Genomic DNA, 23,464 nt, shown 5'->3' on the forward strand with positions numbered 1-23,464 from the left:
CAAGCATCTCCCCACTCCCCCAGAGCAATATGCTTAATGTGAATGATTGGCCCCACCAACCAGCCTCAGTTCTGCACAGCAAATAGAGCTACAAGGTAACCCCGAGGCAGGGGCTGTCTTCCCTGGCCTTTCTGCTACTGCTCAGTCTATTGCTTCTGACAGGCAGGAGCCAAAGCATCGGAGATTACTGGCCTGCAGCATCCTGCTATCCACTGCCCAGCTTCCTGGATTTAGAGGAGCAATGATTAAAGTAACAGCCACGTGATCCTTAATCCTGGATTATAGCTTCAAGTGTCCACTTCCCAGCTTTCCTGGTGCTGCCAAGAAGCTGGGCCTCCAAGGCAGCTTCTTATTTGTAAAGTAACCTTAACTGGCAGCCTGAAGAAGCAGGTCCTGCTAACAAAGGAGCTTAGTACCAGGAGGGGACAGAGCCCAGAGCCAGTTTCTAGAGGCTTCAGGCACCTATAGAAGCACCCAACTTCCTATGCTAGAGTCCCTTCTAGTTAGAAAGCGTGAAAGAGTTTCTCTTTTCCTTTCCTTTCTTTCTGTTTATTTTTCTTCCCCTCTGTTCTGAAGACACACTTTTTGGTACTTGAAGAGACTCCAAGAAGTAGACTCTTAAACTGTCACACAGCGAATCTGGGTTCAGGTATATAACCTGGTAGCCATCTCTGCCCACAGAAAGCTGGGATCCTCATACACTGAGCTAAGCTTCCTCTGATTTTCTAGAATGAAGCTTATCAAACCATGGGCAAGTCCACCATAGTAGGAACAAGGAAAATAAAAGAACAGAGTAAGTGGCTGCTCAGGCATCCACCGAGGAACTTAAGGAAAAAAAGGAAAACAATGTTTCACATCTGGCTTGAGGCAAAGTTAAACTGTGGCACTCTAACACTGTTTCGTGTCAGCCCATGCTTCCTGGGGAATTAAGATTTTCCACACACAGTGCCTCAGTTTCTACTACCCACACTCCCTGCTAGTGGCTTCATGACCCAAAGTGAGACTTAGAATCCAGTAACTCTAATGTATCAAGGGTAAGATACCAACATCCGAGGAAAGCAGGACCAGCCTGCTCAGACAGGAAGAACATCTCCAGCTAGGGGCCCTTATTTTGCTTGAGCCCCTCGAGTTCCCTCTTTCTAGCTGTCTTCCTGCAGAAATGCTACGACGTCACAGAGAATACAGTAAGGCTGTATGTAGAAGTTCCTCACCTATGCTGCAGTTAAGCGACTTACAAGATTAGTCAGGCTGATTTCCAGCTCTGGCACCCTGTGCCTAAGATCAGTTTTTGGGATAAAGCTTTTTGAGAGACAGACACGAACAGAGTCTGACTCAGGAGTAAGACTGTGCATGCCTAAAGAAGGTCAAGATCTCACAAATTTTAGTGGACAAGACATCTGACAGATACAGAAACAAGACACCAGATTTAGTTATGGATACACAAAAATACATTTTATCAGAAATATTTTATGACTTATTAATTCTAAAAATGTATCCATGTTTTATGCTAGAGAGATGACTCAGTGTTTAAGAGCCTTTGTTGCTCTTCCAGAGGACCCAGGTTCAATTCCCAGCACCTACATGGTGGCTCACAACTCTCTGTATCTCCAGTTCTAGGGAATCAATGCCCTCTTCTGACCTTGTGGGCATTGCACATGGTACACTGACATACATGCATGCAAAACACATAAACCAAAACTTGCACACAAAACATCCATACACATAAAATAAAACCTTAGGAATTGTGTTGGTCTGAAATATAAATCTAACTGGGTGCCCTGTTACCTCATCCCATTCTCCTACCCCCGTGCCATGAACCATCAACCCTAACTGACAACAATTGGAAAATTGTAATGGAATCTAAAGCTGCTAGCAGGAAAGAAAGAACAGTAAATTAGATCTGCAATATGATCGACAATTTATCAACTTGGGAAAACACGCCAAAGGCTGGGGATTTAAGTGTGAGCATCCGGGTACGGCTCTCATACAGAGGTTATCAAAACGAACTATCTGGCTAGCAGGAGTGCTCTCTAGAGAGCCTACTGAGCCTGCAGCTTCTCAGGCCCCACCTCAGACCTATGGAATCAAGAACTCTTGTTCTAATGAGGACTCCATACACATTGAGCAAAGCCCTTAAACTCTACTAAAGGTACTTTATCCTAGTTGTCAGTACAGTGACCACTACAGAATAAATAGGACAGCTGGGAAGGGGCATGGCTAGACAGTAAAACACATACATGTGTACTTAACACAAACAAAAATAAAGAACTAGTTTTTAGAGCATTTTGGCAAAAATGAATGTATAATGTAGAGACAGTCCTCATTCTTCCTGCCACCAGGCCTAAATGCTCCATACTCAGCTTCTGCGTGAACATTGTGTTAGTTACAGTTCACCAACCTACGATGTCACATCATCCAATGTACACAGTTGGATGTGTGATTCTGATGTTCATGAACTCACTGTTCAGGTGTCACACAACTGGTACACCGCCCTCAATCCCCAGTGCTCTGCCTTTTCATTCCACTCCCAGCTCATCAGCAGTGACCTCTTGACTGAGTTCTTAGTTTAATTCTTTACAATGACATACAATTGGAATCAGAGACAGTGTATTGTTTTCAGACTGGCTTGTTGTTTTGATTTTTATCATCTGATGGAGGTCACAATAGGTGGCTGTTTTCATGTGTATACATGTGAAGACATTTGCATGCCTTTACTTGCTCAATTTTTAAAATCCTTGGCTCAATTTTTTGACTGATGCCATGTAGCACTTTCCTTTAAGATAAAACTGACTTGGAATGAAGTTCCTTAAGATGCAGGATGCGGCCGCTGCAGAGAGCCCGTGGGCAGCACCCCACGAGCGAACTTGAGCCTCGGGACCACAGGTAAGACCAACTTTTCTGCTGCAAGAAAGCTGCCTGGTGAACTCAAGACACAGGCCCACAGGAACAGCTGAAGACCTGTAGAGAGGAAAAACCACACGCCCGAAAGCAGAACACTCTGTCCCCATAACTGACTGAAAGAGAGGAAAACAGGTCTACAGCACTCCTGACACACAGGCTTATAGGACAGTCTAACCACTGTCAGAAACAGCAGAACAAAGTAACACTAGAGATAATCTGATGGCGAGAGGCAAGCGCAGGAACCCAAGCAACAGAAACCAAGACTACATGCCATCATCGGAGCCCAATTCTCCCACCAAAACAAACATGGAATATCCAAACACACCAGAAAAGCAAGATCTAGTTTCAAAATCATATTTGATCATGATGCTGGAGGACTTCAAGAAAGACATGAACACACTTAGGGAAGCACAGGAAAACATTAATAAACAAGTAAAAGCCTACAGAGAGGAATCGCAAAAATCCCTGAAAGAATTCGAGGAAAACACAATCAAACAGTTGAAGGAATTAAAAATGGAAATAGAAGCAATCAAGAAAGAACACATGGAAACAACCCTGGATATAGAAAACCAAAAGAAGAGACAAGGAGCTGTAGATACAAGCTTCACCAACAGAATACAAGAGATGGAAGAGAGAATCTCAGGAGCAGAAGATTCCATAGAAATCATTGACTCAACTGTCAAAGATAATGTAAAGCGGAAAAAGCTACTGGTCCAAAACATACAGGAAATCCAGGACTCAATGAGAAGATCAAACCTAAGGATAATAGGTATAGAAGAGAGTGAAGACTCCCAGCTCAAAGGACCAGTAAATATCTTCAACAAAATCATAGAAGAAAACTTCCCTAACCTAAAAAAAGAGATACCCATAGACATACAAGAAGCCTACAGAACTCCAAATAGATTGGACCAGAAAAGAAACACCTCCCGTCACATAATTGTCAAAACACCAAACGCACAAAATAAAGAAAGAATATTAAAAGCAGTAAGGGAAAAAGGTCAAGTAACATATAAAGGGAGACCTATCAGAATCACACCAGACTTCTCGCCAGAAACTATGAAGGCCAGAAGATCCTGGACTGATGTCATACAGACACTAAGAGAACACAAATGCCAGCCCAGGTTACTGTATCCAGCAAAACTCTCAATTAACATTGATGGAGAAACCAAGATATTCCATGACAAAACCAAATTTACACAATATCTTTCTACAAATCCAGCACTACAAAGGATAATAAATGGTAAAGCCCAACATAAGGAGGCAAGCTATACCCTAGAAGAAGCAAGAAACTAATCGTCTTGGCAACAAAACAAAGAGAATGAAAGCACACAAACATAACCTCACATCCAAATATGAATATAACGGGAAGCAATAATCACTATTCCTTAATATCTCTCAATATCAATGGCCTCAACTCCCCAATAAAAAGACATAGAGTAACAAACTGGATACGCAACGAGGACCCTGCATTCTGCTGCCTACAGGAAACACACCTCAGAGACAAAGACAGACACTACCTCAGAGTGAAAGGCTGGAAAACAACTTTCCAAGCAAATGGTCAGAAGAAGCAAGCTGGAGTAGCCATTCTAATATCAAATAAAATCAATTTCCAACTAAAAGTCATCAAAAAAGATAAGGAAGGACACTTCATATTCATCAAAGGAAAAATCAACCAAGATGAACTCTCAATCCTAAATATCTATGCCCCAAATACAAGGGCACCTACATACGTAAAAGAAACCTTACTAAAGCTCAAAACACACATTGCACCTCACACAATAATAGTGGGAGATTTCAACACCCCACTCTCATCAATGGACAGATCATGGAAACAGAAATTAAACAGTGATGTAGACAGACTAAGAGAAGTCATGAGCCAAATGGACTTAACGGATATTTATAGAACATTCTATCCTAAAGCAAAAGGATATACCTTCTTCTCAGCTCCTCATGGTACTTTCTCCAAAATTGACCATATAATTGGTCAAAAAACGGGCCTCAACAGGTACAGAAAGATAGAAATAATCCCATGCGTGCTATCGGACCACCACGGCCTAAAACTGGTCTTCAATAACAATAAGGGAAGAATGCCCACATATACGTGGAAATTGAACAATGCTCTACTCAATGATAACCTGGTCAAGGAAGAAATAAAGAAAGAAATTAAAAACTTTTTAGAATTTAATGAAAATGAAGATACAACATACTCAAACTTATGGGACACAATGAAAGCTGTGCTAAGAGGAAAACTCATAGCGCTGAGTGCCTGCAGAAAGAAACAGGAAAGAGCATATGTCAGCAGCTTGACAGCACACCTAAAAGCTCTAGAACAAAAAGAAGCAAATACACCCAGGAGGAGTAGAAGGCAGGAAATAATCAAACTCAGAGCTGAAATCAACCAAGTAGAAACAAAAAGGACCATAGAAAGAATCAACAGAACCAAAAGTTGGTTCTTTGAGAAAATCAACAAGATAGATAAACCCTTAGCCAGACTAACGAGAGGACACAGAGAGTGTGTCCAAATTAACAAAATCAGAAATGAAAAGGGAGACATAACTACAGATTCGGAGGAAATTCAAAAAATCATCAGATCTTACTATAAAAACCTATATTCAACAAAATTTGAAAATCTTCAGGAAATGGACAATTTCCTAGACAGATACCAGGTATCGAAGTTAAATCAGGAACAGATAAACCAGTTAAACAACCCCATAACTCCTAAGGAAATAGAAGCAGTCATTAAAGGTCTCCCAACCAAAAAGAGCCCAGGTCCAGACGGGTTTAGTGCAGAATTCTATCAAACCTTCATAGAAGACCTCACACCAATATTATCCAAACTATTCCACAAAATTGAAACAGATGGAGCCCTACCGAATTCCTTCTACGAAGCCACAATTACTCTTATCCCTAAACCACACAAAGACACAACAAAGAAAGAGAACTTCAGACCAATTTCCCTTATGAATATCGACGCAAAAATACTCAATAAAATTCTGGCAAACCGAATTCAAGAGCACATCAAAACAATCATCCATCATGATCAAGTAGGCTTCATCCCAGGCATGCAGGGATGGTTTAATATACGGAAAACCATCAACGTGATCCATTATATAAACAAACTGAAAGAACAGAACCACATGATCATTTCATTAGATGCTGAGAAAGCATTTGACAAAATTCAACACCCCTTCATGATAAAAGTCCTGGAAAGAATAGGAATTCAAGGCCCATACCTAAACATAGTAAAAGCCATATACAGCAAACCAGTTGCTAACATTAAACTAAATGGAGAGAAACTTGAAGCAATCCCACTAAAATCAGGGACTAGACAAGGCTGCCCACTCTCTCCCTACTTATTCAATATAGTTCTTGAAGTTCTAGCCAGAGCAATCAGACAACTAAAGGAGATCAAAGGGATACAGATCGGAAAAGAAGAAGTCAAAATATCACTATTTGCAGATGACATGATAGTATATTTAAGTGATCCCAAAAGTTCCACCAGAGGACTACTAAAGCTGATAAACAACTTCAGCAAAGTGGCTGGGTATAAAATTAACTCAAATAAATCAGTTGCCTTCCTCTACACAAAAGAGAAACAAGCCGAGAAAGAAATTAGGGAAACGACACCCTTCATAATAGACCCAAATAATATAAAGTACCTCGGTGTGACTTTAACCAAGCAAGTAAAAGATCTGTACAATAAGAACTTCAAGACACTGAGGAAAGAAATTGAAGAAGACCTCAGAAGATGGAAAGATCTCCCATGCTCATGGATTGGCAGGATTAATATAGTAAAAATGGCCATTTTACCAAAAGCAATCTACAGATTCAATGCAATCCCCATCAAAATACCAATCCAATTCTTCAAAGAGTTAGACAGAACAATTTGCAAATTCATCTGGAATAACAAAAAACCCAGGATAGCTAAAGCTATCCTCAACAATAAAAGGACTTCAGGGGGAATCACTATCCCTGAACTCAAGCAGTATTACAGAGCAATAGTGATAAAAACTGCATGGTATTGGTACAGAGACAGACAGATAGACCAATGGAATAGAATTGAAGACCCAGAAATGAACCCACACACCTATGGTCACTTGATTTTTGACAAAGGAGCCAAAACCATCAAATGGAAAAAAGATAGCATTTTCAGCAAATGGTGCTGGTTCAACTGGAGGGCAACATGTAGAAGAATGCAGATCGATCCATGCTTATCACCCTGTACAAAGCTTAAGTCCAAGTGGATCAAGGACCTCCACATCAAACCAGACACACTCAAACTAATAGAAGAAAAACTAGGGAAGCATCTGGAACACATGGGCACTGGAAAAAATTTCCTGAACAAAACACCAATGGCTTATGCTCTAAGATCAAGAATCGACAAATGGGATCTCATAAAACTGCAAAGCTTCTGTAAGGCAAAGGACACTGTGGTTAGGACAAAACGGCAACCAACAGATTGGGAAAAGATCTTTACCAATCCTACAACAGATAGAGGCCTTATATCCAAAATATACAAAGAACTCAAGAAGTTAGACCGCAGGGAAACAAATAACCCTATTAAAAAATGGGGTTCAGAGCTAAACAAAGAATTCACAGCTGAGGAATGCCGAATGGCTGAGAAACACCTAAAGAAATGTTCAACATCTCTAGTCATAAGGGAAATGCAAATCAAAACAACCCTGAGATTTCACCTCACACCAGTGCGATTGGCTAAGATCAAAAACTCAGGTGACAGCAGATGCTGGCGAGGATGTGGAGAAAGAGGAACACTCCTCCATTGTTGGTGGGATTGCAGACTGGTAAAACCATTCTGGAAATCAGTCTGGAGGTTCCTCAGAAAATTGGACATTGAACTGCCTGAGGATCCAGCTATACCTCTCTTGGGCATATACCCAAAAGATGCCTCAACATATAAAAGAGACACGTGCTCCACTATGTTCATCGCAGCCTTATTTATAATAGCCAGAAAATGGAAAGATCCCAGATGCCCTTCAACAGAGGAATGGATACAGAAAATGTGGTACATCTACACAATGGAATATTACTCAGCTATCAAAAACAACGAGTTTATGAAATTCGTAGGCAAATGGTTGGAACTGGAAAATATCATCCTGAGTGAGCTAACCCAATCACAGAAAGACATTCATGGTATGCACTCATTGATAAGTGGCTATTAGCCCAAATGCTTGAATTACCCTAGATCCCTAGAACAAAGGAAACTCAAGACGGATGATCAAAATGTGAATGCTTCACTCCTTCTTTAAATGAGGAAAAAGAATACCCTTGGCAGGGAAGGGAGAGGCAAAGATTAAAACAGAGACTGAACGAACACCCATTCAGAGCCTGCCCCACATGTGGCACATACATATACAGCCACCCAATTAGACAAGATGGATGAAGCAAAGAAGTGCAGACCGACAGGAGCCGGATGTAGATCGCTCCTGAGAGACACAGCCAGAATACAGCAAATACAGAGGCGAATGCCAGCAGCAAACCACTGAACTGAGAATAGGTCCCCTATTGAAGGAATCAGAGAAAGAACTGGAAGAGCTTGAAGGGACTCGAGACCCCAAAAGTACAACAATGCCAAGCAACCAGAGCTTCCAGGGACTAAGCCACTACCTAAAGACTATACATGGACTGACCCTGGACTCTGACCCCATAGGTAGCAATGAATATCCTAGTAAGAGCACCAGTGGAAGGGGAAGCCCTGGGTCCTGCTAAGACTGAACCCCCAGTGAACTAGTCTATGGGGGGAGGGCGGCAATGGGGGGAGGGTTGGGAGGGGAACACCCATAAGGAAGGGGAGGGGGGAGGGGGATGTTTGCCCGGAAACCGGGAAAGGGAATAACACTCGAAATGTATATAAGAAATACTCAAGTTAATAAAAAAAAAATAAATAAATAAAAAAAAAAAAAAAAAAAAAAAGAGCCAAAAAAAAAAAAAAAAAAAAAAAAAAAAAGATGCAGGATGCTTGAACAGATGGGAGAATACTCCAGTCCACTGGAAACACATTAAGCTGGGGAAGTAAGCAACTAAAGGATCAGGAAGTCCCCGAAACTGAACAGATTCACTACCTGCAGCATATATAAGCAGTAAGAACTGCTGAGAGACACTCAAACAACCTGACCTGCCTGGAAGGAATAGAGACCAACTAAGTTACACTCTTCATTCTGTTGAGCTACCTGCAGGCTGCAGAGTGTTTTCAAGGTTTACAGATTTCATAACTGTTGGTCACACTGGGGTAGCATTGGCGATGCTGCTATTTTTAAGTCATTTTTGCTCTGATACGTTTTCCCCAATAAAACTCATTAGCTTACCCAGTTGGACTTTGGCAGTATCTGTATTTTGGTCTGTTCCCTATCTGAGGTATTTTTAATTTTTATTTGCATTTGTGTGTATTTATGTCCACAGAGGCCAGAAGTGGGTGTTAGATTCCCTGAAGCTGGAGTTATAGTTGGTTTTGAGCTGTCTGATGTGCTGGGAACAAACCCAGCCTTCTGTAGCAATAGCAAATACTCTTAACTTGAGGCACTTATTTTACCAGTTCCATGAAGGATAATTTCCGTGAATTCAAGATTCTAGGGCTTTGCAAACTTCACTCTTGTTCCTTCTTGTCTGCTTGGCTTCTGAGAATATCTTGCATGTATGTCTTATTTTTGCTTCTTTACAGGTACAATAGTTTCCCCTCTCTTTATCATTTCAAGACACCCCCCCCCCCAGGTTTTTCAGTTTCTAGAGTTCAAAAATTATAGGCCTGTATAAAAAAAATAGGCCCTGTAGTTTGGGGGACATTCATCATAGGTGATGTCTCTGAGCTTCTGGAATACATGTTTTGGCACTAGACACCAATTTGGTAAAGTATGTTTCTTCACTAGTTTAAATGTGTAGTCTAATTTTATTAGATTTAACTGATGAGGATGAAAGCTAACCATAAACTGAGGGGCTTCTCCCCATTCCAGAGCACACAGGGAAACAATTTGAGTTTCTAAAAGCAAAGTGAAAGTGTTGCCTGGTTACAACACTCATGCTTGTCTGCAGTCTGCCTCCAGCAATGTGACAGTCAGGTCTTCTCACCTCCGCCCCAGTTCCCACAGGAGTCTTCACTTTTGAGTGATTACCAGGTTAGCCAGGATTTACAGTGTCTCCAATTGCAGGGGCAGAGTTTGTCCTGTCTAACCTCTCTTGTGACTCCCAAGAGAGTTAGTTTTCCAGCCTGCTCAGTTCTTTACATGTTAGGACAATGGCGACTTCTAAACTCTTTACACATGGGGATTGGAAAGTGGAAGTTGGCTTATCCACCCAGACTTTTAAGGAACTCTGACTCTAAGATGCTGTTGCCCCTTGGGACTGATATCAATGTTTCACCATTTTGGATAGAAGCTTTATGACCAGGAATTAGATCTAGTGAATGTACAGAATGACCTGTGGGTACTTTCCTTGATTCTTAAAAAGGAATGTACTTTGACACTATCAAAGTCGCAACAATCTGATGATCCCCTGTGCAGTCACAGGGATAACAATTCTACTTCATCTCCCAGTAACCTGAATACTTTGTTCATGCAAAAAAATGTTTTAGAGGTGAACAGTAGTTATTGTAAACTTAATCAAGCAATAAAGGCTACTCACAGAGACCCAAATGTGTCCTCTTCCACCAGAGGAGAATTAGCACAGTTCTTGGCATCTGGGATGTGGCTATGTGATACAAGATACATTTATCTCTACCCCAATGAGCAGAGACCATCAGAAGGAGTCCACTGTCAGCAGAGATGGCATTTATGGCCATTGTCTCATTTTAAGAACATCAGCCTGTGTGGTACCACCATCCCATAGGACATTATCGCTCTGATAACATCAGGCACGTCTTGGTAAGTGATATGACTGGCAAAGGGTAAGGCAGGATCCATAAAAGTTCCTGGACATGCCACCTTAATAAGGTTTCAGTTTCCAAAGGTTTAAAGAATGCTTTAGGTCAAAGGTATATTTTACAGTTGCAGCTCCTTGTAACTAAAACATAGTTCAGAGTCTGCCAAGCTGCCTGGTTCCAGAAGGTACTTAAGGAGTGTGCAATTGATTTAAATGTTGTGCAATCCCTCTATTACGCTCCAGCATGGGCTCCTAGTGATAACAGAGACTTGTCCTCAGGTAACAGCGATGTCTTTTAAAGGAGTTGTTGGCTTACTTCTAGAGACCAAGATCTTGACCAAAGAGAATGAAGTGATCCTCAGACACAGAGTGGGCACTATGTAATCAATCAAGCTGTGAAGTTGAGCAAACATAAGGATATCCTAGGGTGGATACATATATGTATATATATGTATGTGTATATATATGTATATATGTATATGTAATATATATATATATGTATATATATGTACACACACACACACACATACACACACATCAGTCAAGCAAGGCACGAATAAGCAGACCAGTATGAACACAGAGTCATTTCCAGAGTATCTCTCATGCACAGCCATGCCTCTCATTTATTTTTTAAATCATATCTGTGACCTTCGGGAAATTCCTCATGACCTAACAGAAGCAGAAAATTGCAGCTTGGTACTAGCTGGACCAACGGAGTGAATAATAACTCCGCAAAGGGGTGACCTGAATACAAAACATGGAACTTTCATAGTAGGCCAAGCCTTCTGTAGTGTACTATCCACCTTGTCTCCTGTAGTGAGACTTAGGGAAGACCAAATCATGGGTAGCAACTGGGTTGGATGATCGGGACTTAGCAAAATGAAGCTGACATACTGATTACAAAAGAGGTCAAGATAGATCTGTGTGAAGGAAGTGGGTGGACCTTTCAAAACAGATAAATGTCACGAGTCAATTTTTCCCATATGTGAATCCAGAGGCATACACTACCAACAAGTTTCTAGTTATGAGGACGAGAAAATGCTATAGGGGTGACAAGGAAGTCAGAGTGGAGACTGAACAGTACAGGATTCCTACTTCAGCTGGTGCCTGCCATCACTTCTAGTCTTCTGTGGGGCAGGTCCTTTAGGAGGGAGGAGATAGATCATGCTGCCTACCTTGTACTAGACATCTACCCTAGATATGCATTCATCCTCATAGCCACATTGCTGAGTCAGCACCACCATCAGGAGTCCCTCAGTGTCATACATGTCAATCAACCCTGACTCTGCTGAGATACTCACTTTAGTGCTCAAGAAGCTAGGCAATAGACTCATCCCACAGATGATGAATTTGTCAGCCTTATCACAACCCAGTCAGCCCGAATGGGTCACAACAGTGTCACTTACCAAGTAAGTTAATGACGCCGTCATTGTAGCAAGCAAACAGTTTGATAAGATCTTTGAAAAGAAGCATAAATGCAGCATTTATGACACCATTTGTTAGCTCATTTGGATGCACCTAGAAAAACAAGCATTTAACTTTAGCTGCACATCTCAAGTTAGTTTTCTTCCTCAAGTCATAATAAAACGTCTCAAACAACTGCTAAGAAATTCGCTCGTATTCTAACAATGTTGGGTAACTTTTATCAAGCCTAGCAATGCCCAAGGACTTGTTTCAAATGCTTTGATTACCTAAGCTAGAACCCTTAGTGAGGAAGAGGAAGGCTAAATACAACAGATAAATAAAGAGAAAGAAAAACATTAAGATTAGATGTCCGAGAAAGCTCTTACTGTAAAATCTGTCAAAACCAGTGTGATGGTTTGCAATTTCTACTTAAAATTTCACAAGAGTTGGTTGTTACGAGCAGGGCTCAATTATAGTCTAAGCCATAGACTCTTAACAAAGACTTTAAGCTAGGAGTATTTGAAGAAAGTGTTTTAGACAACTATCAAATTACAGAGCAGCTGACAATGAGAGCCCAGAACTTTCCTACACGTCCAAATACTTCTTTTTCATGAGTCAGGTCCTCTTAACTGTTATTTTTGAGTCAATTATGCATTTACAAGCAGTTGTAAGAAGTAAAAGGAGGGAGACTCCATATGGCATTAACCTAATTTCTCCAAATGTAATGAAAGAGCTCACAGAGCTCTAGGGAATCATGTCACGGGCAGGATATTGTATGACACAGTCAGTGGGCTGTATTCTGAGTTCCCTAGGTTTACTTGTATACACGTTGGTTGTATGTAGTTCTATACAACTTCATCACACATGTGCACTGACTGATCTATCACCACAACCAATTCAGGTTATGTTTCCTTTCATTATTTTTTACTTCATGTGTATGACTATTTTGCCTTCATGCCTGTCTGTCTGTGCACCCCTTGTGGGCCTGGTGCTTATGGAGACCAGGCTAGGGCATCTGACCCCTAGGAACTGGAGCTGGTTGGGAACTGCCATGTGGGTGTGGTGAACTGAACTCCGTTCTCTACGAGAGCAGCTACTTTCTTAAGCACTGAGCTATCTCTCCAGACCCTCAGGTAAGCTTTTAAACAAGCAAATAACACCTACTGAGTGTGACAGAAAACACTTGTTATCTGTGATAATACAAAATCACTCTCTGGTGGCCAGTGTCACTCGGGCAGTCCATGTCAGATGGGCTCTGACCAGAAAGCATGGTTATTTAGCTGCCTGAGGAACATCTTGTGCATACTTCATCTTACAAGTGCACCAAGACATCATTTTACTCAGAATAGAAGGCTCGAGAAAGCTGTGTTCGCCTTCCTCTGACCTTAGGAAACGGTTTGTAGACTTTGGAACATTCTGGAAGCCTCGGAGACTGAGTGAATGTTCCTGTAATCCATCTACACGAAGGCCTTCTAGAGAGGATCCTTAGGGCAACCTCTAACTGACCTGCCGCCCTTTCAAAGGAAAGACAAGGAGCAACTATGGGGGAAACGTTTTCCATGAGGCCCGTGAGGCACGTACATCGAACTCCAGCAGCGCGTCGATCTGCCCCTGCAGGATTGGCATGCTCTTCAGCAACTTTTCAGGAACCATTGTCCTCATTACACCGTCGGCCCTGCAACACCGCAAACAAACAGAAGCACGTATCCTTGTGAGCGCTGGGAATGCAGGGCCGTCTCTTATACCAGTGGTTCTCAACCTGTGGGTCTAAAGGCCCTTTCCTACAGACTGCGTGTCAGACACCCTGTAATCAGACATTTACATGATGATTCTTTTAAATGTATGTCTATTCATTTTTATTTATGGTTTTCTTTTATTCTATATGCACTGGTGCTTTGTTTGCACATCTAACTTTATTAGGGTGTGGTTTCCCCTGGAACTGGAGTTACAGACAGTTGTGCTATGTAAATGCTGGGAATTGAACCTGGGCCTCTGGAAGAGCAGCCAATGGGTGCTCTTAACTGCTGAGCCATCTCTCCAGCCCCTCTGTAGATTCTTAAAATAAAATAATAAACCTTCACCACACTTTACCATTACCTTCAGATATAAACAGACAAAAGATCTGCATGTGTTTCTGGCTGATTAAATTTGGCCCAGATTAAACCATTGATGTAGAGGCAAATAAATGACACCTGTGTATTAAAATTCATTTTTTTTTTTTTTGCTTCACGGAGACTTTCTTAAACAGTAAGTAATGTCGATAATTAAATTATGGTATGCATATTTCCTAGGAAATTATTACCTCTCAAAACTAAATCACCACATATACAGTTTTCACCTCAATTAAGATTCATATAAATAAATAATTTCATTTAACACCACCACACACTGCAATTAATCCTGTCAGTTCTTCCCATATTTAAAGGCATTTCTACTAAGGATGCTGAGTCAGTTTTAACAAATAAAACTTTGCACCACTTCATTTCTGAGCAGCCAATCAGACTGTTCTGCATGGACACACGAAGCACTGTACACTTCAGGGAACCTCCTATCATACTGACTTCCGAAGCCGTTTCTTCAGGTGAATGTGGACTGGGCCTTCCAGGATCAACGCCAGCTGGCATGTAAGCTGAGTTAAATAAACCTTGCATGCCTACAGGACTTACTGTGCTTAAGTAAATAAGAAAAGGAGCGAGAGCCATACCCTTTCTTCACTCTGGCAAAGTCGAATGCCATCTGTCTGTAGGAGAAAGCCTTCTCATTCAAGTATCTACTATAACGTCGTATGAACGTGGACATATCATAACCTGGGGAGAGGGAGAGGAGACGAGTCATGAGCACAGCGCTTTCGACTGGACTTTTCATACGAGTTTCTACGGCTCTTCTTTTTTCTTTTCTCTTATTGGATGTTTTCTTTATTTACATTTCAAATGTAAATGTTATCCCCATTCCCCATTTCCCCTCCACAAACCCTTTATCCTGACTCCCCTCCCCCTGCTTCGATGAGGGTGCTCCCCTACCCACCCACCCACTCCCACCTCACCACCCTGACATTCCGCTACACTGGGGCACTGAGCCTTCCCAAGACCAAGGGTTCCATCCTCTGCACATATGCAGCTGGAGCCATGAGCACCTCCTGTGTACTCTTTGGTGGGTTCAGTCCCTGGGAGCTCTGGTTGGTCGGTACTGTTGTTCTTATGGGGTAGCAACCCCCTTCAGCTCCTCTAACTCCTCCACTGGGGACCCTGTTCTCTTCAAAACAGACAGGGATTGTCACGGTTGCCTCTGAGATGGAGCTCGCCAGGTTGCAGCAAGCCGCGTTTATCAGCTACTCACAAGCCAAGATTCCTCCACATGGGCCGCTCTGGCCATTCAGTGTGGCAAGTAGACCGTCCAGCATGGGATGTCTATTTTGGTTTTTCCCCTTGCATTTGTATTTACTGTTGCACACAGCAGCCTGTTTCATGTGTAACACATGCAGCCATCCGCTACGGGGCTATCTAGCTTTACATGTATGTGACAGTAAGCAAATACAACGAGTGAGCCAGAGGTCATGGCTCAAGCCGCATCAACCTACAAAAACATTCCTTTAAGAGGGGGACTTTCTTTAATTTGGTTGATGACTTCTACTCCCGCATCTCCCGGATCTTTATAAACAAACTGTAAGACAGATTAACCCAAGGTTCACTTTCCAAAGTGAACACTCCGAGTGACAAAATAAAATTGGTATATATTTTATATGATTCACTGTGTACAATTTAATGGCTAATTTAACAGTTACTTTCACATTACTTTCTCAAATAGCCAATGGGACGCACAGTGACAGTGACTCTGGATTAATGTCCCCCCCAGCTTTGCTCGTTCTCACCGTGGGATCCACTCTTATCTAGAAAGTTGCTCAGGTTGAACAGCGTATTTCTAGAGGCCAAATACTGAATAAATCTCTGAAAAATAAAAGTGAGAGTTGAACACCCATATTTGTGCCTCCAAAGAATCTATGATGCTAAAGCGGTATTTCATTCATTTAGTTTTACAATTTCTATTGTGTTCACTCCATTACTTATGCAGCACCCTATGCCGCTGACTTTCTCTAAGGGAGAAATTGTTTTGAAAACGCCAAAGAATCATTCCGTGAGTCACAATTCAATTTTGTGAACTTTTACTTCTGCATGTGCTAGAAACCCTGAAAATTTAATAGGCTTCACTAGGAATTCCGTGTACAAAAGAAATAATTAAATTTTAATCAATATTTTCCAAAAGTAAATATTCCATTAAAGCAATCTTCATTAACAAATAAGTTACTTCCTGTGGAAAAAACAGATCTCCTGATTCTTTCTCTTAACATTTTCATCCACAAATACGTTCACACAGAATATATATGTAAGTGTGGCTATATCACTGAGACAAGGTCTAAATCAAAATACATTTAAAGATAGTTAAATCTAAGGCTGAAATTATACTCAAGATGACTATGAGACACATATTTTTTTCCATCCTCATTAGTGAAGATTCAAGGGTCTTACATTACCATCATATTCTCCTACCCCAGGCTCTACAAAGAAACAGTTGTATATTTGGTTACCTCATTTCCGTGCACCATGAGGTGGTGTGTGGTCACTAAAGCTTTAAATACCACCACCCAGCTGCTGTTTGTCGCCCGCTCAAAGAGGGTATCCGCCATCTGAGGAATATTGACATTGGTCTCGTTGGTAGCCTGGATCAAATCTATGCAAATAGAAGATATTGAGTAATTATTACATATAAAATCCACCTCAATCTTTAAACATTTAAGCTCATTACTAAAGCATGACTAAAGAGTCAACTGAAAAACATTATAGTGTAGCATTCTTACATATGAACACATTAAATATGAGTATTTTAACCAATACATTATTTTTTCTAGAACTTTTTCTTTTTCAATTGAATTCTCTTCTGTATTTGTGCTGGTTAATTTTTGTCAACTTGACACAAACTCAGGTCATCTGGGATAAGAAAACCTCAGTTGAGAAAATGTTTCCATGGGACTGGAGACTGGCCTGTAGCAAAGTCTTAAAGAGCATTTTCTTGGTTAATGACTGATGTGGGAGGACCCAGCCCACTGTGGGCAGCACAATCATTCATACACACACACACACACACACACACACACACACACACACACACGAACAGGGATGTACAGTGCTCAGAAAAATAAAGTATCTGGGGCAGCCAAAGATCATTGTCTATCTCTGATACGTCTCCAGAACACTGGTCTATCAGCAGATGAATAGAATTTGTGACTGACATCTAGTTTCAGGTATAAGATAGCAATGATATATCTCAAATATAGCACAGTGATTCCTTTTGTTCTTTTTCTTTTATTTTCAAAGAGCTATTGATATATGTGGGTGAAGTATATTTCATTATTCATTTTATTTAACAGGCACTTGCTCAAGTGTGCAGTGCTTGGGGAAGCACCATGCAGGAAACAGACCATTTCTACTCTTCAGTAGCTCCTGGTGGTTTTCTATCTAATCTAAACAGCCCAACAGGAACAGAGAGCCTCCAGTTTTAATAGAGTGAAGCCTTACGAGCTACACCTAGAAAGGACCAGAAAAGTGTTCTTGAAGAATGAGAATTACAATAAAGACATATTGGGGGAAAATATGTTAACAGGATAGGGATGATAGCTAGAACTTCAAAAGGGTGTGAACTAAGAAATAATTATACTTTAGACTATTCATAAGTCAGAACCATTGCTAATATCCCCAAGTTTAGGTGCTGAGAGCTTTTTGTGGAGGGGGTTTGACTAGTTTAAAAAGTCTTATTATAAATAAATCTTACTGATAGGCAAGTGTGGATTTTGAGTGAAGAGCAGGATAGGTTTTTCTCAGTATTTGCATCATGGAGTTTCCTGGAAACTAAGATACCACTAGATTGTCTGCAGGGTGTGTGTGTGTGTGTGTGTGTGTGTGTGTGTGTGTGTGTGTGTGTGTGTGTGTGTATTTCATTCATTAATCCAGAGGGCTCTGGATGGTGGCTGGGAGCACCACCTGCTGGGAGCACAGAGCAGTTAGCTAAATTAACTGCAACAGGGAGGGGGGGAAACAGTTCTAGCAGGCAAATACCAAGACAATTTGACTTTTACAATCCACATTATTCTGTGACTACCAAGTACTATGTCCATGATGCACACAGGCACAGGATTAGGAGAACTCACCCCTGCATGTGAGGAAAAGGAGAAAGCCACAAAGCCCAGCCAGGATCAAGTATGGGAGAACTCAAATAATGAGGATGCAGAAAAGGTTGGAGGAGAGACAAGGAGCAGAAAGAAGTCAACAGGCAAAACTGACTGGACTTGTAGGTAGAGGAATGGATGTTAAAGGGAGACAGAAAAAAACTTCTCAGGCAATTTCACATCTTATTCTGGGGACCAGTAAACACTATTTACTTAATATATGTGTGTGTGTGTGTGTGTGTGTGTGTGTGTGTGTGGTATATGTGTGTATATATACATATATACAATAGTGACTATATATTCATTATTTACTGACTATATAAATAATATATACAATATGTAATATATATGATAACTTTAAAGAGCTGTTGGTCATCTATGTTGAAGTGCATGATGGGAACCCGGGAACTGACTCTATCTTAAGCTTAGAAGGAACATTTGACCTAGATACAAAATGAGAGTCACTGGCAATAAGAGCTGAAACCAATAGAAACTATAACTCACAGAACATGAAAACAAAAAAAGAAAAAGTACATGAGTAAAATAATCAAATTTACAAAATCTTAGAGTTTTATTTAATATCTTCAGAAAGTTCCAGAAGCGGTTAGGGGTTGTCAGAGTGAAATACTACACAGAGAGCCATACTACAGCTCAGCCACCCACAGCAGAGCTGACAGACGAGCTGCTGTGCTTAGCAATGGAACTGTTAAAGTCAGCCTCACTAGAGGGAAAATGGAAAGGAGGAAACCTTTTATTTCTGAAAAACAAAACAAAACAAATGGGAAATAACAGGCTGGGGCAAAGTAGGAAAATCCAGAAAGAGATCACATTTATAATACAGAGTACACATAACCAAGAGACTGAAACCATAAGCAAAACCAAATCTATCCTATCGTAGGTGGTTTCCACATTTCCTGTGTCACAGTGACATGAGAGTAATTAATGCTACTCTGTGTGTGTGTGTGCGTGTGTGTGTTTTTGTGTGTTTCTGTGTGTGTATGTGGTGTGTTGTGTGTGTGTCTGTGTGTGTGTGTTGCATGTGTGTGTGTCTGTGTGTCTATGTGTGTGTGTGCGCGCGTTTCTGTGTGTGTATGTGATGTGGTATGTGTTGTGTGTGTGTGTCTATGTGTGTGTGTTTCTGTGTGTTTCTGTGTGTGTATGTGGTGTGGTATGTGTTGTGTATGTGTGTGTGTGTGTGTGTGTGTGTGTGTGTGTGTGCGTGTGTGGTATCTATGTGTGGGCTGTATTGCTATGATGCACAGGCTGTCCTCTAACCTGTGGACTCAGAACTACAGGTGTGCACCACATCACCTGCCTATTATTTTCCACTTTCTGTGTCAGGCTGTCAAACTACTGCATCCTGGGAAAATCTGATCTGTCCCTTGTTTTTGTGAATCTTTGTTGAAACATAGCTATGTTTACCTATATGTCATCCAAGTCTGCTTTTACTCTACAATAACAGAGGTGAATATCTGTAATGCTCAACTCAATTCAGTGGCCCCCAAAGCCTAATGGATCTACTCTCTGACCCTGTGTAGGAAACATTTGGTGTCATATGTCTTTATGTGGGAAGTATAACTAAAGTGGGGCCTTGAGAAAAAGCAACTGTATGATTGAAGTACTTCTCTCTGAACCACTAATTTAAAGGAAGTTTAAGAGACTTCAAACTAAAACCATCAGACTCCCTACTCAGTAGTAGTTACTGTCACAAAAGTAAGTGGGACCAGCAAGAGTCCTCAGCGGTTTCATAAAGACACTTGCTACCAAGCCTGACAACTGAGTCTGATCCTTGGATACCACGAGTCCTGCAAATTGTCCTCTGCACATGTACACACACACACACACACACACACACACACACACACACACACACACACATCAAGGAGTGTGTGTGCAGAAAATAGCTGTTCTTGGTATTTATTTAATTTGGAAAATAATAACTTTCCCTAAAACAAAGATTATTTTGTAACTTTTCCAAGTTTAATTTTTTTTGCTTTCCTTTTTGCTTTTTTTCTTTCGGAAAAGGACGTCACTGTGTAACTATGGCTGAACTAAAACTTGCTGTGTAGACCAGGTTAGTCTCAACTCACAGGGATTTGCAGGCCTCTGCTTCCCAAGAGCTGGGATTAAAGATCTGTATCACAACATCCATTTTTAATGTTAAAAACCCCTATATCAAGTATATTGAGTTCATCAATAATTTAAGAGTTTGCACAATCCTGAAGTCAGGGTGTGATGTTTTGTTTCTAGAACTACTTGGCTGCCACACTTTATTTTAAAATGCCTTTAAGAGGTGGTCATGTCAATCTCTGTTCTCTTTAGTAGATGGTGTACGGTTCTGCTCTATTTCCTCATTAAGGAAATTGTTTCCATTTAAATAATTTCAAAAACATTTTTAAAAAGGTTTAGCAATAAACGTGAAGAAAAAAGTTATGGAAGTCTAAGCATGTTATATGTTATGTTTGAAGTTTCCAGAATTCAATTTTAATTAAAACTGAACTTTGAAAAAACTGGAATTCTAAAATCTAAAATTTATTATAAAATTCTCCTTTTTCCTCTCTCTTCTCCCTCCATTGCTGTCTCTCAGCAACTTCAGCCTGCTTTCAGGCAATAGAAATGCATCTGCATTCTATAGATTTTATATAAAGAGAGTCAAGCCATTTCCTCAGGGATGGTCTGGAGTCTTTTCATCCAATTAATTACACTGAGGTTCATCTACGTTGCTACAGCCTGAATGGCCTCTGCCACTGTACTGCTGTGTGGCCTGTTATATGTAGGCACACCAAAGCGCCTGTACCCATTTACCTTTTCTCAATTGTCAACTTCTAACATTACACTCAAAGCTGATAGGAGCCTCTCTGTATAATTGTGCATATGTGTAAGTGGGTATAGAGTATTATTGCCCTTGCAAAATCACTTGGGAGTAAATGAATTGGGTCATTTTCTGATACTTAACTTTAGAAAATTACTTCAAAAATGATCAGAGCTGAATTCCCACTGGAGGTGAAGAAATGAGTGTTCTGTGCCAGGATGTTAAAGCCACGGCTTGAGATGCTCTCTTTATGCAGCTCCTCCACCATCTAACAACCATGCTATAATTAATTCATGGTGGATTTTGTTGTATTTCCATAATAACTAAATTCCACTTAGGATATCTTCAAGTTTTTCAATTGCTTCAGGCAGGAGAGTAAATACAAACCCTTCTCACTATTCTATCCTGCTACAGAATAGAAGCCTCTTATTCCACAATTGAAAATTTGCCATAGGAAATCTCTTTGAGGTCAGTTAATCCATCATTAAGAAAGAAATACAAGGGGTTGGGGATTTAGCTCAGCGGTAGAGCACTTGCCTAGCAAGCGCAAGGCCCTGGGTTCGGTCCCCAGCTCTGAAAAAAAGAAAAAAAAGAAAGAAAGAAAGAAAGAAAGAAATACAAACAAACAAGTAAGAAAACAACCAGAACATCTTAGAGTTGTAAACAATTCTTTTTGAAATAATAAATAGCAAAAGCCTGACTTGTTTTCAGATTCAAGGTTACTTCTTTTCCAAGGTCTCTGTGACACTGACAGACACTTGAACCATATGCAGGGTGGGTCATGACAGGCCCCCTGTGACCCCTTGTTTAGATTGTCTTATAACCTCTTTTGTTGGATCACCTCCAGCATGAGTAGATGTATTTGTGGGAAAGCAACTGCTCATGGCTTTTCTCTAATCGCAGCCTCCCTGGAGCCTCCCGCTGTCCACTGAATGAGCCTCAAACATTTCAAGCACAAATCTCATACCTTATACTTACACCCCCAGGCCTTCACTTACAGTTGCACCGTAAGTATAAGGTTTGTAACTTATACTTTACCGTGAGAACACAGCCTTTCATTAGAAGGCTCGGCTACCTTACTAATCTTTTCTATGCCAAAAATTGTGTTCTACCAAAATTATTCTAAAACTGTTTCAAGCTGTTCTTATTGCCGAGGCTGTCCCTGTCATCACTGTACCGAGTGTTGATCTAGGATCAGTCTCAAACGGGCTACCCCCCATGATGCTCTGACACAGCCCTCAAGGGAAAGGGAGGCTTTGATCTCACCTTCCATTCAGTGAAAGGGGGTGGGCATCAGGCTTGGGGCCATATATCTAGTTTGCAGACTAACTTTGCTACTTATGGACAAGCTAACATGGTGCCTGTGTGGGTCTGGTTTTGCACCTAGCCATGGGGATAATATTAACTACCTTACAGAACAGACACTGTCATTTATGCTAATCACCACCTCCACACATCTCCCCTGTGGTCCTCATTGCACAGAATTGTAATTCTTGCTTCACATTATGTGTCTCTTCCATTGAGCTCCACAGCCTACAGGAAGGAATGAAAACCTATGGGAATCCCTCAATACTGAACACCGGCCTTCAAACAGAAAAGACAGTTATCTGAGATAGCTATACCTAGCTTATTATCTGTCCCAATCCGAAACAATTTTAGGCAGGCATCGTGTATATGTGTGACCATAGCAGTCAGGATCTAAGGAAGGAAGATGGCCTGTTCATTATGAGACTGAGTTACAGGGAAAGACTTTATCTCAAATGCTACTACTTCTACTAGAAATGACTATTCTTAGATAAAAATTACTGTCAGGTATTAGAGGTGGGTTTCTTTCATTAGCTCTTACTGGATGAAACAGAATCAAATAGACAGGATGTGTTCCTTTCTATTTCATTGTTATGTATATGTCAATCAGCCTAAAGTTAGAAAGATGTCTTCTACTCCTTTTAGAAAATCTCGAGGGGCTGGTGGGATGGCTCAGTGAGTAAGGATACTTGCCACCGAGCCTAAGTGTCTGAGTTCCACCCTTGGAGCCACATGACAGGAGAGAACTGACTCCTTCAGGGTGTCCTGTGATCTCCCCGAATGCCATCTTGGCATACATGCTGCCCTGCCCTAAGGCAGATAGACAGACAAGCACAGACAGACATACGCATACAAAATGGATAGACAGAGGAATAAAAGTAAATATATTCTTTACGTTTGTTTGATTTTTGTCAAACCCACGAGCTAGAAATTTCCTTTCACTGAGTGCTTGAATG

General features: G+C 40.9%; 1 protein-coding gene across 14 annotated transcripts in view; it reads right to left on the reverse strand.

The window, feature by feature from the left end:
* Positions 1-23,464, reverse strand: part of Snap91 (synaptosome associated protein 91) — a 114,725-nt gene that overhangs the window by 63,409 nt on the left and 27,852 nt on the right. For all 14 annotated transcript variants that reach the window (XM_063266101.1, XM_063266093.1, XM_063266102.1 and 11 more), the window contains exons 3-7: positions 16,757-16,899; positions 16,043-16,118; positions 14,879-14,981; positions 13,756-13,849; positions 12,177-12,288 (exon numbers count right to left, since the gene is read on the reverse strand). In XM_063266101.1, coding sequence (XP_063122171.1) covers positions 12,177-12,288; positions 13,756-13,849; positions 14,879-14,981; positions 16,043-16,118; positions 16,757-16,899 — 528 coding nt within the window. The remainder of the gene's footprint in view (positions 1-12,176; positions 12,289-13,755; positions 13,850-14,878; positions 14,982-16,042; positions 16,119-16,756; positions 16,900-23,464) is intronic.

The sequence above is a fragment of the Rattus norvegicus genome, chromosome 8, assembly GCF_036323735.1.
Source record: "Rattus norvegicus strain BN/NHsdMcwi chromosome 8, GRCr8, whole genome shotgun sequence".
In the NCBI taxonomy this organism is placed as follows: Eukaryota; Metazoa; Chordata; class Mammalia; order Rodentia; family Muridae; genus Rattus; species Rattus norvegicus.